Source organism: Python bivittatus, unplaced genomic scaffold (assembly GCF_059951505.1).
Source record: "Python bivittatus isolate LINGU-HERP-01145 unplaced genomic scaffold, Pbiv_v1 ctg000530_np1212, whole genome shotgun sequence".
NCBI classification, from domain to species: domain Eukaryota; kingdom Metazoa; phylum Chordata; class Lepidosauria; order Squamata; family Pythonidae; genus Python; species Python bivittatus.
In genome coordinates this window covers 9,615,404-9,633,982 of record NW_028277085.1, presented here as the reverse complement: position 1 = coordinate 9,633,982, position 18,579 = coordinate 9,615,404, and the positions used below count along the sequence as shown (strand labels likewise).

Sequence of the window (18,579 nt, the reverse complement as noted above, 5' to 3'; positions counted from 1 at the left end):
CCCCCGTCCAGCGGGTCTCTGGGCGGGCATGGCCATGTTTAGGCAACCCGGAGAGGGAGCCTGGCAGAGGCAGCCTAGGACATCGGGGGTGCTGAGTCAGACCGTTGCGCAGCCAGCTCTGTATGGGCGACCGGGGCTGGCGGCAGTAACTCCCTTGCCGAGGTTTCAGGCAAGAGCCCCCAGAGGCTGGGGTTCAGGCCCGGGATCTTAAGCAAAACCCTCTCCAGGACCCGTCTCCTCCTCTTCCATCTCCTCACTTGCCCCATCTCATCACTGGCCACTGGTTTGTTTCTCAGGTCCAATCCAGCTGTTGGCCAGAGGTGGAGGCTACCGATGTTGTGCAGGGGAAAGATAATAGCAAGGTGGAGCAGAGGATGAGAACCCACCTGCTTTGGGTCCACTCACACTCCTTTGGAGGCCTGGGGCAACACCTAGCCAACCTTGGTTGATCTCAGAAAGCTATGCAGGACCTGGTTAGCTCTTGGTGGGCTATTAAGAAATCCCAGAAGCTCCAGCCTGGAGTGGAGGATCAAAAACCATTCCAGAAGAAATCAGTGGCAAACCGCTTCAGCACTGCTGCTCCAAAAACCATGTGGATGCGTCCGTCAAGTCCCCAGGAGTCAAGTTCAACCCCATGGAGATCTCCCATGATTTTTCCTAGAGAAACAAGCATAATATCAGCATTACAAGGCCTTCAAGAAGATTTCAAAGTCATTTCTTTCCAATTCATATTAAGAAATATGTATTGCTCCCACTGTCTATAAATGAAGATGCTTTACTGGTGTCATACCAAGGGTTGTGATTGTTAAGTTTTGATATACTGCTCAAGATGGAGGGGACAGTGTTCCTGAAAAAGCAAGTTAAAAATATCCACTTTCTCCATCCAGGTGCTCTTTAAGCAGCTTTGATTTCAGCTCTCACAATTCCCAGCAAAAGGTCTTGCTGAACAGGAATTGTGGGGATTGTAGCATTATAGCAGATTGTAGCAGCATTCCTGTAGTTATGTCCAACACATCTACAGGAAAAATCTAGCATGGTCCATGAAGGTTTGATTTTCTAAGAAGCTTTCTGGACACACCACTTGAGCAGCCATTGAGAAGGTCTCCAGCACATCTGGGAGAGAGTGTATTGAGCTTGATTGTAACGGTATGTGGGACTGACCTTGGGAGACAGGAGGAAGGACCACAGCCAGGGGAACTTGCAAGATGGATGTCAGCCTTGTGAGGTAGTCCAGACAGGAAACACACCCAAATGAACTAATTCTACTTTATTGTAAGGTTCCATTAACAAAATCTTGCAAGTCTGAAAGTACATGTCTCTCCCATCACTTTTACAGCCCATGAAACTAGGGAGGGTCCCTTCTGAGATGTTTGCCCCATCCCATTCCTTCTGCAGGGTCAGCTGCTGCTTATCCGACCATTCCCCTGGTTGTGGCTCTTCCTCCGTCCCCCAAGGTCATTCCCACATGTCATTAACATCAGTCTTTTCTCCGGATCTCTGAGCCAAGATCTCTGGATTAGGATTGTTTGATTGCTAAGGGTTTGTGTTCCACAGTTTTAATTTTATGGTGAAGCTGAGCTGCAAGCTAAAGAAGCTTTTTTATATAGAATTGCCATTAGCTAATTTTAATATGGATATGAATATTTATATTTTTATTGTTTTTATTGTTTTGGATTTTAATTGTGAGCCGCCCAGAGTCCCACTTTGGGGGAGATGGGCAGCATATAAATTTAATAAATAAATAAATAAATAAATGCCCATCATAGTCAACAAATGCAAGGCCTGTGGGTTCGAATCCTGTTAAAGGGTTGAGCATCAATAATCTAGTATGGATGAGATCTAGTCCTGAAGAGTCCCAATATGCACAAAACCAGTTGTGTAGTGCCCCCTACTGGTCAGAGCTAATATGACATCATTTGTAGCCCACATTACAGTAGTGTTGATTTGCGCTGATGGGGTCTGGAGTTTATACCCAAGCTTATAGGCTGCTTCTATTGCAGATAAACTGGAGCCTTGAGAGCAAGATGGAATATAAATCCAATCTGTTGGTTAATGAGTGCAATAAAGGATGATTTGATCTGTAAATAAATGGATAAATCTTCTCCTTCCTCCCCTCCCCATATGCCCTTAACAATGTCACAAACATTTCCGGGCAACCTTTCTTTCCTCTCCTCCCCGCATCTGGTTGTTGTTCTCTCTTCCTTATCCATGACAGGCTTAAGTGATCCTTATCCAGGCTGGGTTTCAAGAGCCTTTTCCCTGGCCTTCTGATACCATCCGAGGTCAGCCTCAAGGTGAATGGAGTTTTTGTTCACTTTGGAGGGGACAGAGGGAATAGAGGCAGGACAGGGATCAGAAAGGGAGACCGCAAATTTCATTTTGATCTCGTTTTCTCAGAAACCGATTTAGGCATAAATTATGCAAGGTCCAACTCAGGGCCTCGCAGTTCAAAGGGATCTCTCAAAAAGTTTTGTTTTTTTTTTAAACGTGTTATATTATAATTTCAGCAGAAAAGCTTCATCTCCTGCGTTAAGCCCTCCTATATGGCTCGCATGACCTCTTTAGCTGATTAAGATCTACTTCGTTTCCATACACATTCATACCTTCTGTTCAAAGATGTCCACATCCTATCACAGGCTGGTTATGCATCTGGGCAGCATTCTGTTTTTATTATTATTATATTTATTTAAAATGTTCATATAAGAATAACAAACCAGAAGAAAAAAAGGAAACAAGAAAAAAACCAGAAGAGTGCAAGGAAAGAAAGAGAAAACCAAAGTTAAGAAACATATAGATGACTTTGACCTTCTTTTTAACAGGTAATTACATTCTTATTGTCCTTCTTCCCTCTTAAGTAATTTACAAGTCCCTTCACCCCTTCATTTAGTCCTCAGCTTTCTTAGTCTTCAAATCCATAAATCATCAATTCGTTTTTTGCTTCTTTCAGCAAAACGTCCCTCTAAGGCTGCCAGTCTTTCGAAAAAAGTTTCTGTGGCTGGCAGCATTCTTGACAAGTTCAGTTGCTACCCAGCCCAGGGCTGTCTGCAGGGTATGGTCAAAGAAGTCAAGATAGTAAAAAACCAAAAACAAAATGGTGGCCACAACAATGCAACTGAACTTCTGCTGGTTTTTTATGCCTTGCTGTCTTGACTTTTTTGACCGTATCTTGAGGACAGTCCTGACCCAGCCATATTCTCTGTTAGCATTCACCAAACAGAGCTCTTCAGCACTCATAGATCAGGGCCTCACTAAGTCTCAGTCTGGCCCTGAGTTTTTTTCTGACTGAAGGTTGGGGAGAGAGTACTTAACTTGGTAGTGGGGAAAAGCCTTGAATAAGCTACTTGTTTGGTTTCTCACAACCCACTCAGAGAAAACCAGGGATGGGTCGGCTGAACCTCCCTAGCCTTTCTGTGAATGGTTTGGCTAAAACAAGGGCGGTCTGCAGCTTCCATTGGCCCATCCACTCTCCTTACCTGATCTGAGTATTAGCCACTCCAAGCAAATTACTTCCTAAGGGCCTTGGTTGTGGGCACGGGGAGGGGGGGTAGAGGAGGACGGGACAAGTGGCATCATGACCTCATCGCGCAAACAATAGAATCTGTGTCATTTACCTGACTGCATCATGACATCCACAACATCATGGTAGGTTCTACCATATGTCTCGTGTGGACTTCTGTCAGACCAATGTGCCCGATAATCTGGTTCTGGCACACGGATGCCAGACCTGCTTTGTCCTTTACAGCCATTTGCCCTAGAGATAGCAGGCAAAGACTTCAAGCTCAATTCAACATAGCGGGATTTCCTTCCAGTCAACATGGATGTGCAACAGTTCTGGTTCCTTGATGTCATGGTGTTAAAAAGCTGCCTCTTGGTTTGTTTGCAAAAGACGACACATAAGGCATGGAATTTGCACTGTTTAGGTCAGGCTGAGGTCAAGCTTAGCTTAAAATGTGGGTAGGAGGTATGTTTACATAGATAAAATCGTGCTGGAGTTGGAGATCTAAACAAAGCCAGGTAGGACTGTTCTTACAGTTGCATAGCTTTATATGTACAATTCCAACACACAACGATTCCTTGATGTGTTTGCATATAGTGTGGTGTTATTTGCCTGCTGCTGTGGCACATGTGTTTCCACATGAGGTTCTCTAGCATGGATTTCCCAACAAAGGATACATGTACATTGCTAGCATGCTTGCATGGGCAGCTGTGTGTCTGTCTCTTGTAGACTCCTGCACGATGCTGAACGTGTTTGCAGATTGCAGTCTGTTTCAGTGGGTGACCTATTGCTTACCTTCAGGACTGTCTGCTCCAGATGGAATCTACCCAGCCTGTTTGGGTCAGAAGGTGTCAGCCCTTCCAAGCAGAGCAGACTAGGAAACCAAAGTCATGTAGGCTAATACTACTTTTATTGTAGTTATAATAACAGAATCTTGTAAGTCTGAATGCGCCTCCCCGCTCCCTCCTTTTATCTTTAAGTGAACTAGGGAGGGGATTGTCTGAGACATTTACACATGCCCTATTCCTGTGCTGGACTCCGGTTTCTTTTCTCTGACCATTCCCTTGGCAGTGGCTTTTCCTCCTATCCCTCAAGGCCATTCCCTCTGCCCTCTGCAGAAAGACAGATGTGGAGTGAAAGCCCAAAGTCCAGCTTCTTTATCATAGACCTTTTGCTCTTGAATACTCTACCCCCCCTTCCTGAAGTCAGGTTGTTCCCCCTCCTGCTACACCTTTGGAAGGATGTTTAAAAGCCTTTCATGCAAAGGATGCCCCTTGCATGGAAGCAGCTGCTGACTGGTGACTGGTGGTCTGGGTTGAGATGAAGTTAGCCAATTCTGAGTTTTTAATTTATATTTTATTTTGTCAGTTGCAAGCCACCTAAAGCCTGGGATGGACTGGGCAACTTCCAAGTCTAGGTAAAAATAAATAAATAATACATAATTGCATTCCTGCCCGTACTTGCAGGTGGCATACTTTGCGTATGCGGATAAGAGAAAGAAGGGCAAACCATCTCTTTATAAGATCACTGGTTTGGCTCACTTACTAGAGTAACTTTCTCTACATCTTTTAATGTTTGTCTTATGGACCTTGGACGTGCAACAGGCAGCGTTCTGTGATTGACATGAACTGCACTCTCAGCTGTAGTTTCCACTGTGGCTAAACAATAATGGGTCTCATCTCTTTTTCCATCATTATGTCTTGCAGATGTATTGGAACAACCTGAGTGCCCCAAAAGCTTGACCAGTGGGCATTAGAATTCTGGGAGTTCTAATCCTAACCTATCAAATAAACAAGCTCTCCTAATAATGCATCGTCCTATTGAATGGCAAGATTTTAATTTGATTTTCTTCCAATGACAGACAGTTGGTAACGTTGATGATCAGCAGATCATTTTACTGATTTATTTAGACTTCTGTTTCCCAACCTCAGCAATTTTAAAATGTGTGGACTTCAACTCCCAGAATTCCCCAGCCAACTTGTTGGGAAACACTGATCTAATCTCTCTTTTCCCCAGAGCCACTGAATTCACTGCAATGTCACTGCAGTGACATTTCTAGCCAGCTCTTCTTCCAAGGAGCTCAAGGCAGTGCACGAATTCTCCCCCTCCTTGCTCCTACTCCATGTATCATCACATTGTGAAGTTGGTTGAGCTGAGCAAAACCTGGTCTGGGATCATCCTGGAAGTTTGTCTGCTGATGTAACAAGGCAGGAAAAGCAAGTCCTCTAAGCAGCATAGCATTCAATGGGCCAAAGTTGTCAATTGAATAGCAGGGGGCCTAAACGGCTCTCCTGCTCTCTGCTGTGGGCCTATTAAAGAGGAGAGCATTTTAAATGAGTTGTACTCCAAAAGAAGATTCCCACACAGTTCAGGAGATTCCTAGGCTACAGTCATAGCGAAATAGGAAGAAAATAGTTTTAGCTGAGAAATTCTAATCATTCCATCTGCAAGGGGCAGCTGGATTACCTTGGAAAGGGAGCTGCTCAGTCCATGTGTGATTCCCAACATCCCCTACCTTTGGGTAGGATTTTTTTAAGCTAATGACATGTCCTAGAAGCATGCTTTCTGCTTACAAGACTATATTACCCTTCTTACAGGCACAGGTCCTGTGAGAGCCATTCAGTGTCATTGAGATGTTAATAACCTGCTCCCAGTGACTTCAGAACTCCCAGTGACTTCTCCTCTAGCCACGGGTTGAGTTCCAGGTGAACTTTTAGGTTGGGCTCCTGGTGAACTTTTCATCCTAAATGATACAGTCAAGATCACTACCTGATTTTTGTGTGATAATGCGAGAATTTCCTGATACTATAGCTGAGTGTTTCTCATCCTCAGCAGCTTTAAGATGTGTGGACTTCAGCTCCCAGAATTCGAGAATGTTGAACTCATAGATATTTGGCCACATCTAAATAGAAATGCAAACGAACATACATACTACTCTGCGAGACATAATTCATTCTTGAGAACTGATACGTTGTGGATCTCTAAGAATTTACTTACATGGACTAATAAAGCAGAGATATTACAAGAACTTTTTCTGATCATAACCTGGTGACTTTGATACTTAAGAAGAATTATAAAGGATATAGGCGGAGAATGAATGAAAGTTTGTGGCATCATGAATCAATCATCAAGGACTGTAAAGAACAAATACAAGGATTTTTCAGAATTAATTTGAAAAAGGGACAGAAACAACAATAGTTTGGGATGCAAGTAAAGCTTGTGTGGGGGGACAATTTATTTGACAAAATTGTTGTTGTTGTTTAGTCGTTAAGTCGTGTCTGACTCTTCGTGACCCCATGAACCACATCACACCAGGCCTTCCTGTCCTTCACTGCCTCCCTGAGTTTGCTCAGTTTCATGCTCATTGCTTCAGTGATGCTATCTAACCATCTCATCCTCATTTGACAAAATACAAAGATTAAAAAAAAGAGAGAGGAAAAGATGCAAAAGATATTAGCTGAGATCAAAGGATACAAACCTTGGCAACTTGAAGATGTGTGGACTTGAGCTCCCAGAATTCCCCAGCCAGCATGCTGGCTGGGGAATTCTGGGAGTTGAAGTCCACACATCTTCAAGTTGCTAAGATTGAGAAACACTGCTATGGTTGATCAGGAAGTATTGCCCAACCAGGATTGTTTCTCCCTCTCCTTAAATAAATCTCCAGTTCCTCTTTCTGTAGCTGCACAGGTTGCTAGGGCATCGCTTGTCCCCACTGCGACTTTTTCTATCGTCGTCCTAAAGCTGCAGAGGCTGAGTCTCTGCTGGTGTCAAAAGAGACCCAGTGAAAAATGCCAACCCTCGTGCCAAACTCTGACTCGCTATTTTTCAGTTTTCTTCTCCGGTGCAAAAGTCTTCTGTTTTTTAACTTCCTGTTTAGGAGGCTTGAGAACTTCTGAACTTCTCTTGCCAGTGTTTTTGCACTACACATCTCGTGGAAGGGGGCAGTGGGCACGACTGCTGGTATTCTGTTGCCCATAACGTGGGGCATCCACGGGGCTCAGAAATGCCAAGATGGCAGTCAGGCCTATGCAGCTGAAGGCCCCATCCAGTTTTATATGCATTGATGCATGTTTAAAAGAGGCAGGGCTTCCATCACACACGCATGATTGCCATCATGACTTTTTTAACCACCTCCCCAAAGATACCTGCACATTATTCTAATTACTCCGACGCCCCTTGGATGTCCACCCTCCTCAAGGGGACAGGTTTCCCCCCCCGCAAGTCTTCCCCTGGGATTTAATTGAAGCATTGGAAGCCAGCAAGGCTGCAGACCTCTGGAAGGATAATCACACAAGGAAAGATTAGACATTCATCCATATCCCTTGGCTGCTACATAAATGCACAAATAAAGAAGTGAATTAACATCCCCTCTTTCTTTCATTAAATTGAAGGAGACCTTGGAGGAAAAAAATGCCATTTTTTGCAATGCCATTTTTTTTCTGCAATGAGAAATAGGAGGCCTTTCTAGGCGCCTATTCTTGGGCGTTACAATAGGAAAAACTTGGCCTGCTCTAGCAACGCACTTTATTTTACTATTTACATTTATGTTTTCAGTTCCAGTACAATGCAGCTTCAAATGACCAGGCGCCTGCAGGTGCCTCTTCCGGCATCTTTTCATCCAGCTTCCAATATTTTAACAGTTGTAATGAACATGCCCAAAGAAGGAGTATAAACATCGATGCTTCATTTGTTAACGAAAGACTTCCTAACAGACTTGGAAAGGCCCTGCATCACGTCTGAGAACGCACAAACACTCTCCACATGGATCAGAAAGAGCAGTGCCATTATAGCCCTCCGGTTGGAAATTAACGTTGGTGAAGTCCCTACTTTTACGTTTCTTTAAAAACCATATTGTACACTTTATTAAAATGCATTGCTATGTTCTTCACAGGGCGTCATATACCTACACTGACCATGCCTCCTTTATTATAAAGAACAGTCCTTTATTTCAGAAAGCTGGCCTTTACGTTTATTTTATGCATTTATTTTCTTCCTTTTGCTCTTGAATTTTCCTTTGTAAAGCCAAGTTATCAACATAAACAATATATGTATATGTATGTATGTGTATATTTATATATATATATATATGTATATGTATATGTATATGTATATGTATATGTATATCAATCAATCCTTAGGAACCTCTTTCAGATTTGCCCCTTTTTCAGATTTGCCCTTTATTTTTTCCAGGAAAATACAGTCCCTGTACATATACCAAAACACACTTTACACCAAAATGAAACAGCAGGAAACCCCATTTTCCGTTGCAACTTTGGTTCGGGCGTGGCGCCTCCTGCCCCCCCCCCCCGCGATTTTCTCCACCGATGGAGAAAAAGAGGCATTTTCGGTCAACAATGACTCCCAAGCAAAGAGAGCTGGCTTGGCTGCAGCGGGCTCCTCTTCCTTATTATCTCTGCGAGCCCGCGGAGATGCGCGCGCAGGCGCATGGCTCGCCGCGTGGGCGGTGCGAAGGCCTCCTGCGCCGCCCGTTCGCCTTCCGCGGACGCCGCGTTTGCGCAGCCGCAGCCCGGGAGGCACCGGGCGGATTGTGAGGCGAGAGCGCGCCTGCGCGGGCGGAGGAGGGCTGGCGATGGCGGCCGCGGGCGGCCTTGAGGCGGCGTTGGCGGCCGCCGCGGGGGGCGAGGGGCCGGCCGGCGCCGCGGGGGTGCCGGCGCCCGCGCCCCCGCCCCCGGTGGTGGTCCAGCGCGAGCCGGCGTACAACTGGCAGGCCACGAAGCGGTCGCTGCGGGAGCGCTTCGCCTTCCTCTTCGCCAACGAGCTGCTCAGCGACGTGCGCTTCGTGGTGGGCAAAGGCGGGCCGCGGGCCGGCGGGGGGGCGCCCGGCCCGGGCCAGCAGCGCATCCCGGCGCACCGCTTCGTGCTGGCCGCGGGCAGCGCCGTCTTCGACGCCATGTTCAACGGCGGGATGGCCACCACCTCGGCCGAGATCGAGCTGCCCGACGTGGAGCCCGCCGCCTTCCTGGCCCTGCTCAGGTCCGAGGTGGGAGGGCGGCGGCTGCGGGGGCGGGCCGCGCTCGAGGGCCCTCCCGGCCGGGGGGGGGCTTAAACGGGGGTGGTGGTTACCCCCGAGGGGGCACTCGGGGCAAAACCTGGGGGGGAGTAATTTATAAGCCCTAGTTCGGGGGGTGGAGGAACTAGTCTGGGACTGCTGCTGAGGCCCTCGGATAAAGCCACAAAGTCGGCTTTTGGGGGGGGGGTAATGACATGATCGATAGTAATATATACTTTGATCTGTCAGCGTAATAAAGATTTGATTTGGGGTTTTTTGGTGATGGTGGGGTAATGACATGGTTTATATAGAGGTGTATTTTGGTTTATGACCATAATAAAGATTTGATTTGGCTGTTTTGTGGGGGGAGGGAAATGCTGCGGTTTATATAGAGATATATGTTGGTCTATGACCGTAATAAAGATGTGAGATATAGAAAGAGCCCGTGTGATCAAGGTGCTGCTGGTCTAGAAACCAGGAGGTGGTGAGTTCTAATCCTGCCTTTGACATGGAAGTCAGCTGGGTGGTTTGGGCCAGTTCCTCTCTCTCAGCCCAGCCCACCTCACAGGGTTGTTGTGGGGAAAATAGGGAGGAGAATGAGGTATGTTTGCCACCTTGAGTTTTATATATAAAAAAGGTGGGATATAAATCTAATAATAATTCAAGGCTACGAAAAGGTGTAATTCCAATAAAAGAGAAGATATGTTGCTCAGGGTTGAAGTGTGGAGTCCTTGGTGCTCTCGGAGCTTGGTGGTTTCCTTGTAGACGTTTTATTACCCAACTAGGTAACATCATCAGTGCTGACTACCTATTTGGGTAATGAAATGGCTGCAAGCCAACAACCAAGCAGAGAGCACCAAGGACTCTAAAGAGGTAATTGGGTGAAACAGTTAAAGAACCATTGCTCTAAGCCATCCAATGAGGGGTAAATCAGGATGGCTGGGCTGGCACAAAGGTATCAACCCTGGTTGTTAAACCGGGATGGTACAGTGCATTGGGCCATCAACTTTTTCAAAACTTTCTTTGTTTGCTCTTAGAAGTCTGGTATTTACAATGGTGACAATGTGGATGATGCCTGTTGTCAGGAAATCAGGATGAGTTTAAAAGTTCCTCTTGGATGTATACAAAGAGGAGACTTTTGAATGGCTGCTTCCATTTGTTGTATAAAATGCTGTCACATGTGTCTTCTGGAGACAAGGATATGTCCCTTGATGAAATTGTGGGCTAGCAGAAAGTAGGTTATGTGGTCCATTTGCTGCTGAATAAAGTGGATTAGTGGAGATTTTGAAGTAGAGACTTGGGCGTGGGAGATGCAAGTCAAAATATTTGAACTTGATAAGGTAGAAAAGGGCATTTTGAACTGGACTTCTTGGAATGCAGTATCTCTTGTTGGGTTAGGCACCCAGAGGCAATCTCTAACATTTTGAGTAGGGAAAATGATTGATTGCCTTTTTGCAGATATTAAAGCTTTCTGGTTAATGGGAAGTTTGTTTTACACGTATATTGTAAAATCGGCTTTGTGTTGCTGAATGAAGAGTATAAAGAAACTATTAAGTTAGAGTGGCATTGATAAACATGTATCAGGTAGTCCTCTTAAACTTATCTTGTTTGATTTCTAGATTTTTATATTCAGATGAAGTTCAGATTGGTCCTGAAACTGTTATGACCACTCTCTATACAGCTAAGAAGTATGCTGTCCCTGCCCTGGAAGCTCATTGTGTAGAATTTCTCACTAAACACCTTCGGGCAGATAATGCTTTTATGCTGCTTACTCAGGTAACCATCCAACCATTTTGTTGGAGGGGGTTTAATAACGTTTTATTGAATTCAGACCTCCAGGGCTAGGTGGGTTGCATCTTAGCATGCCAATGATCTGGCCAAACTTCTGTCCTTGAAAAATCCTGAATAATGATTAGAAGAGAACCAGTATTGTCCCTATCTTAAAAAGGGGGGGGGGAGGAAAGGTAGAGTAAGAACCCATGGAAATACAGACTTCTCTATTTGACATTGATCATTGGAAAAATTCTAAAGTAGATCAGCATTTGAGGGGTGATTACTAATAATCACAAGTCCTATCAAAGTAATTTTACCTTATCAGATCATTCCCTTAGTAGATTGTCAGATGCTTTACTGATGTCAAAATATATCATCTTCATAGCAGTCACATAAAATACCCATGACATTATGGTTAGCATGATAGTCAAATATGAACTGGATGTCTTAGGTGATCCATAATAGGCTTGAAAACTAGATCCTCATTAAACTTGAGGGAGGTATTGAGTGAGGTTATAGGGTTCAGTCCCTGGCCTGGTACTCTTCAGTCTTTTCATGAATGACTTGGATAATAAAATGGAAGTGATGCTTTTTAGTAGGATGCAGTAGTTAATGTTCTAGAAGATAGAAAAATAATTCAAAATAATATTGATAACATAAATGAGCTGAAAATAATACAATAACATTTAATAGAGATAGGTGTTAAGTTTTTCATTTAGAAAAAAGAAATCAAATGCATAAGTATAGGATGGGGGCAGCTAGCTTACACATTAATACAGTCTTGGGAGTGTAGGTGATCAATTATTTCATGGAGAGATGGGACAACCATCAGATTCCAGTTCAAATTGTGTTGAGCTGGGAGGTTGGACTTAATGACCCTTTCTAATGCTATGATTCACTAATTAATTAATTAGAAATAATATGTATTGGAATGGCCTTGAGGAGTTTATGTATGAGGTTAGATAGATCAGATGAGTTTATTTTCTCTTCTAGTCAAACCATAACTAATTAAAAATCCCTTTAAAGCAGCAAACTTTCCTTGAGTTTCCTTCAGTTAAAAATAACAATTACTTTTATTATTTAATGTTGAAAGCATTTCTCTTATCTGTAAGCTGAAAATAGCATAATTCCAATCCAATATTTTTGGACAGGCTCGTTTATTTGATGAACCCCAACTGGCCAGTCTCTGTCTTGACACAATAGACAAAAGTACTATGGATGCAATAAGTGCAGAAGGCTTTACAGATATTGATATAGGTAAGTAGCTCCTAAACATGAATGCTTTTTAGAGGACTTAGTTTAAGGATTGGCAGTCTGGCCATTCAGATGATGATGTACAACTCCCATCAATCCGGATCGCTGATGGGAATTGGATTCCCACAGCATCTGGAGAGCACTGGATTCCCTGTTTCTTAAAAAAAAGTCCATTTTTCATATATATCTCCCATCAGTAAGAGATTTGCTAAGATGTTGCCTCTTTGGTTAGCAGGTTAGCCTGTCTGTCCATTAGGCTTTGCAGTATTATCCTATGCTGATTTTATAATTATATGACTTTATGTTTAATGATGCTGGCTGAATTACTACTGGATTAATTTTTCAGTGAAGTGTGAATAGGATTACCACAATATCAATCTAATTTAGCATAGGGTGGTTACTTTGATACTTAGAATTAGTTCTATGCCACAGCAGTTTGGTTCATCCTTCAGTATGCAGAAGTGTTGTTTTCATAAGGGAAGGAACGGCTGTCCAAACCAGTTTAGCTGGAATCTGTCCTGAAGTCAGACTACATGGTAGGCAGTCTTATTTGATCCATGCAGAAGCATGCAATTAACTTAATCTTCTTCTTCAGACACACTGTGTGCAGTACTGGAAAGAGACACTCTCAGTATTCGAGAGAGTAGGCTCTTCGGAGCTGTTGTTCGTTGGGCTGAAGCTGAATGTCAGAGGCAACAGTTACCTGTCACCTCTGCCAATAAACAGAAAGTTCTTGGCAAAGCTCTCTCTTTAATCCGTTTTCCACTCATGACCATTGAAGAATTTGCAGCAGGTAACTTTATGGTTGGCTTTGTTGTTGTAAAAGTTACACCAAAGTTAAATAGAAAAGTCTGTTAATGCTTCTATCTTACGCATTCTTACTAGAAAGGGCCTAATTTTACCTCTTTTTCAGGCTGTGTATTCATTGATGGTATTTAAAAAGCAAGGTAAAATTGTAGCACGTTTTGACTCCTCCTTAAACAATTCAGCACTCCAGCAATTTTGTGATAACCCTGCAATGAAATCCCAAATAGTCTTGCTTCGAAGTAAGCATTGGGCCTTATTCACAGATGAATATTGTCCATTTAATTTAGAATCCTTTGGGAAGGATTTCACTTTTAGAATTTAGTAATGCCACATGGGAAATACTGGCCACATACTGAAAATAAATCAGATGACTTCACATAAAATGTTATGTTCGTTTGAAATATTTGTTTGCAGCACTAAGAACAGTGGTTTGAGTATGAGCATATTTATTTGATCTTGTGAGGTTTTATAAAACCAACATTTAATTGTGTGTGTGTTGAACTTTGTGGCCATATAAAACTCTGCTTTGCATTTCACATTCTGACTTGATATATTTTGGTTTAAATCATATAAAACTAAATCTCCATATCTTGGCCCATTTAACTTCCTTAATACTCACAGAATAGTGCTTGTTGTATATGTTGAAAGAGACCGTGCTATGCAAAGCAGCTGGGCCATTTTTTAAAATTCTTTAATTCTGTTGCTGGTGGAAAGCTTGGCAGCATGAATATTTAATTAATGGACCATGGAAAAGAATTAATTGCTGATTAATTAATTAATTGCTTTTACCCTTGTGTATGAATTTTGTTAGGTTAAGTTTTGGTGGATAACCAGCCTGTTTTGTCTTATTTGGACAAGGCGCTACTTTATTTATATGTATGTATTCCTTACTATCTTTGAAAGCTTCATAGCTTATGTTGACAGATAGCCAGCATAAACCATGAACTCTGTCTGAATACCATCTTCTTTTTTTCTTGTCAGATTTCTTATAAAGATTGTATGAATCTTTTTTTTTTCCTTCAAGGCCCAGATTGTTTAATCGCTGCTGAACAGCTACAATCTAGCAGTGGGGTATATGCATAAATAGGCTTGTCCCCCCCCCCCCCCCGGTTGTCCTTCTGGTACAGAATATGTTCAGCTCAGTTGCACTCCCATTTTTTCCAGGTCCTGCTCAATCTGGAATTTTGTCAGATCGGGAAGTAGTAAATCTCTTTCTGCACTTTACGGTCAACCCTAAACCTAGAGTTGACTATATTGACCGACCAAGATGCTGTCTTAGAGGGAAGGAGTGCAGCATAAATAGATTCCAACAAGTGGAGAGTCGCTGGGGTTACAGTGGAACAAGTGACCGGATCAGGTATTGGTCACCAGTTTTCAGTAATATGACAGTCATAGTTGTTGGGGATTTGGGGAGGAGAGGTTTCTAGAATACCAGACAACAAGAAACTTAGTGTTTGGTCTGAAAGCAACTATATTAATTTCCCCCCTTACATCTGATGGATTCCATGATAGCCCATTATAAATACACTATAATAAAAGCAATAAAACTTCATTCAGAGTAACACTTAAAAGGCCGCATACCTATCAAATAGCACAGAACTTTTGAAATAAGATGAGCGTGCATATTGGCTGAGCACTGAACCTTTCACTTAGCAGAAAAGCCATTACTCTACATCCATGATGGACCAAAGGAGGAAGCGTGTCAAAGTTTTTCACAGAGACCAGAAATCTCAAGAATAAAGGGTAGGCCAGTTTATCTAAAGAACTGGCATTGGATTAGTTTTTAGCTGCTATATGTTGGGCTCTGGAATAGAGGGTTTTTCTTATGACTCGTGATAAGATTGGAAAAACTTCCCCTGGAAAATGGTACTCTGGTTAAGTTGATACACTTGTCAATGCGTTTGCAACTGAAATCAGCTATTAGCAGATGAAAAAATAGCTTCTAGTTTAGTGAAAAAGCAGCTTCAGGTAATTGTCTACTTTTTCCTCTTTTTTTAAGGTTCACAGTTAATAGAAGAATTTCAATTGTGGGATTTGGATTATACGGCTCTATTCATGGGCCCACTGATTATCAAGTTAATATACAGGTACAATTGTTTTTCAAGTTTACAATCAGTGACTCATTTTCATCAAACTGAAGATCAAGGATATTCTATTAATGTGGAGTCCTTGATGCTCTCTGAGCTTGGTTGTTTGCTTGCAGATGTTTCATTACCTGACTAGGTAATATCATCAGTATGTTAATATTCTATTAATGTTGTATCACTTAGGATGTCAGGTTAAGAGGAAACTGGGAAAAGACCGCTGTTTCAAATATCTCTACACAGTTATTTTAACAGGAGATAAATATTTAAGCGATGGAAGTCTTAATATTAGTATTAAAAAATAGGTGGGTGTTCTGAAGAGAAATATGTATTTCTTAAGTGTGGAGGTGTACAAATGCTTCATTGTCAACATGTTCTAATCCCTGAATGGGCCATTTTACATGTACAGGAAGAATCTAACTTTGAAACAAGTTCATTTTGACTTTGGAACTTTTTCCATACTTTTATCAAAGAATTCACATACAATGCTTTACAAGCTGTTTGAGCAGTTTTAAATTCATAGAGGATTTGAAATACAACTGTGCATCTAGAGATGAACTTCTTTCAAAATCATAGTTTCTTAAAGTGTAAATGATCAGTTTGTAGTTGCTTTACAGCTGCCAAGGAATAAGATATGGATATTTTGTTTTAATTTTGGTCTATGATGACAATAAAGTTATTTGCGTGAATTAATTACAAAGGCATTATCCCCATAATTACAGGGAAGTTAACAAGTTTTTAAACCTGATTCTAAGTAGAAGCAGTATGCCAAATTATGTTAATTAAATCACAGCCTCAGCTTCACTTGAGAATATGTCACTCAGGATGATTATAGCTGTGTTGCAAATAACATGATACAAATTTGAATTGTATTACTCTATCAATGTGTATGCAAATAATTGGATCAACAGCAAAACATTGTTAAAAGCAATCACACAGCACATCAGTGAACAGAATAAAGACAAGTGTTCTGCTCTGTAATTTGTATGCCTTCTCCTTGGTTGCTGTCTGGGACAGAGATAGCTAGAGAATTTCTAAAGTGACTAGTAAACATTGTGAGTTGTGCCCAGAAATAGTAAATAGCTGGCATAAAAAGAGAGGTTAACATTCCTTCAGGTTGAGCTATACATCTGTGTAGTTTTTTCTTGGCAACAGTACAAAAATGGTGTGCTGTTACTTGAGATCGGCCAAGGTCTTGCCAACTGCTATAGCAAGAGCTGGTATCACTCTTCCGATATTGGTTAGGAGCAGATGTCCCCGCCAATTCATTCCTTGATGCCTGCCTAACTCCCTGCCTTGTCAAGTGTTATTGTTAAAAAAAAATGAAGCTTATATGTTGCAAAGTATAATATTTACTTTCTAGAACAGTGTTTCTCAACCTTGACAACTTTAAGACGTGTGGACTTCAACTCCCAGAATTCCCCAGCTGGCTGGCTGGGGAATTCTGGGAGTTGAAGTCCACACATCTTAAAGTTGCCAAGGTTGAGAAACACTGTTCTGGAATGTTACTGGGAACCTACAAGACTCCAGAGGCATTCCAAATATGTCCATTGGCTCCAAAAAATTAAGAATGCCTACTTTGTAAGCAAGTACGTTAATCACAAATTCCAATTAAAGGCCCAGTTTCACCATGATGATTTGTGAAAACTTTGTTTGTTAAAGCCTCAGGCTAATGTTTGGGTCGGGAACTGGATGAGATGAACAGGCTTTAATGGCAATATTCCAGCTGCGTTTCTCTTTAATGAAGAGCTTAGAAAACATGTTCTCACAGAAAAAAAAATCTTCCCCCGCTTTCTTCCTACAGATAATTGAATATGAGAAAAACCAGACTCTAGGACAAAATGACACTGGATTTAGCTGTGATGGAACTGCCAGCACCTTCAGAGTTATGTTCAAAGAACCGATAGAGATTTTGCCAACCGTGTGTTACACTGCTTGTGCAACCTTGAAAGTGAGACACTTTTTGAAATCGTGGAGACAGTCTAACTATAAAGCAATGAACAAATGATGGGATGAAAGACTAACAATAATAATCCAGGAAATGCTTCTTTAAAACCAAGTTCTGTTTGCTATAGCATATCTCTTATAAAATCATACTGCTTTGTTTAGAATTGATCATAGTCTAGTGTGCGTCCCAAGTTTATTACTGACCCCAAAGTACTAAGGTTGCAAGGATAATTAATTTATGTTTCTGTTTAGGGTCCCGATTCTCATTATGGCACCAAGGGACTGAAGAAAGTGATCCATGAATCTCCAGCTTCAAGCAAAACCTGCTTTTTCTTTTTTAGTTCCCCGGGTAATAACAATGGCACATCTATAGAAGATGGACAGATACCGGAAATTATATTTTATACGTAACTTCAGAAAACTGAGATGGAGCAAAAAAAAAAAATTGCTTTGAAAATGAACAGAAGGGAAACATGAAATACTGTGAAATTTTGTAAATACATAATCTCAGATGCGTTATAAAACTGTCTTGTACATGGAAGGTACTAAACACTAGTATTCTCTACTTGCAATGATGATACTCAGCCAAACTTCCTTGAACTAAAATATTCTTACCTGTACATAAATACTTAACATGGTCATTTTAAATATGCTACCCGTAATCCGGAAGCTGAGAAAGAACATTTTTTTTCCTGAAATACACGTGCTGCAGATTATATATCTGTGGATGTTGTGATTGTGCTCCTGTACAGTGCAACACGTTAAACTGAATTGTCATTCTTGAAACTAACCACGAAGCAGAATTAAGGATGATACTGATTCATCTGTAATTGTACTCAATACATGTATATAAACTTAACTAGTTTTGTTGTGTACTGGAAAAATGTTATTCAGAAGTCAGTTGTATGGAGCTATTCTTTAACTATAAAGTGAAGTGTGGATGAAATCACGTATCCTTTTGAATACTTACAGAGATCTTAAATACTTTCAGTTTGTAAGGAAGCAGTGCTTAATGCAGTAAATACACAAAAAGTTTTCAGCAGTATACAGAATGCAATTTTTAAGGAAATTGGGCAAATTTCAGAGGATTAAGAATTAGTATTATGTACTAATACTAATTAGTATTAAATACACAAAGAGAGCCAGTTTGGTGTAATGGTTAAGGCACCAGGCTAGAAAACGGGAGACCATGACTTCTAGTCCTGCCT

General features: G+C 41.8%; 1 protein-coding gene across 1 annotated transcript; it reads left to right on the top strand.

The window, feature by feature from the left end:
- Positions 1-9,022: 9,022 nt before the first annotated feature.
- On the top strand, positions 9,023-18,317 carry BTBD1 (BTB domain containing 1). The gene is made up of 8 exons (XM_088148611.1): positions 9,023-9,490; positions 11,126-11,282; positions 12,431-12,536; positions 13,129-13,326; positions 14,505-14,697; positions 15,340-15,427; positions 17,229-17,375; positions 17,624-18,317. Exons 1-8 carry the CDS (start codon positions 9,087-9,089, stop codon positions 17,780-17,782), a joined length of 1,452 nt encoding a protein of 483 aa, XP_088004737.1. The 5' UTR covers positions 9,023-9,086; the 3' UTR covers positions 17,783-18,317.
- The last annotated feature ends 262 nt before the right edge of the window (positions 18,318-18,579 follow it).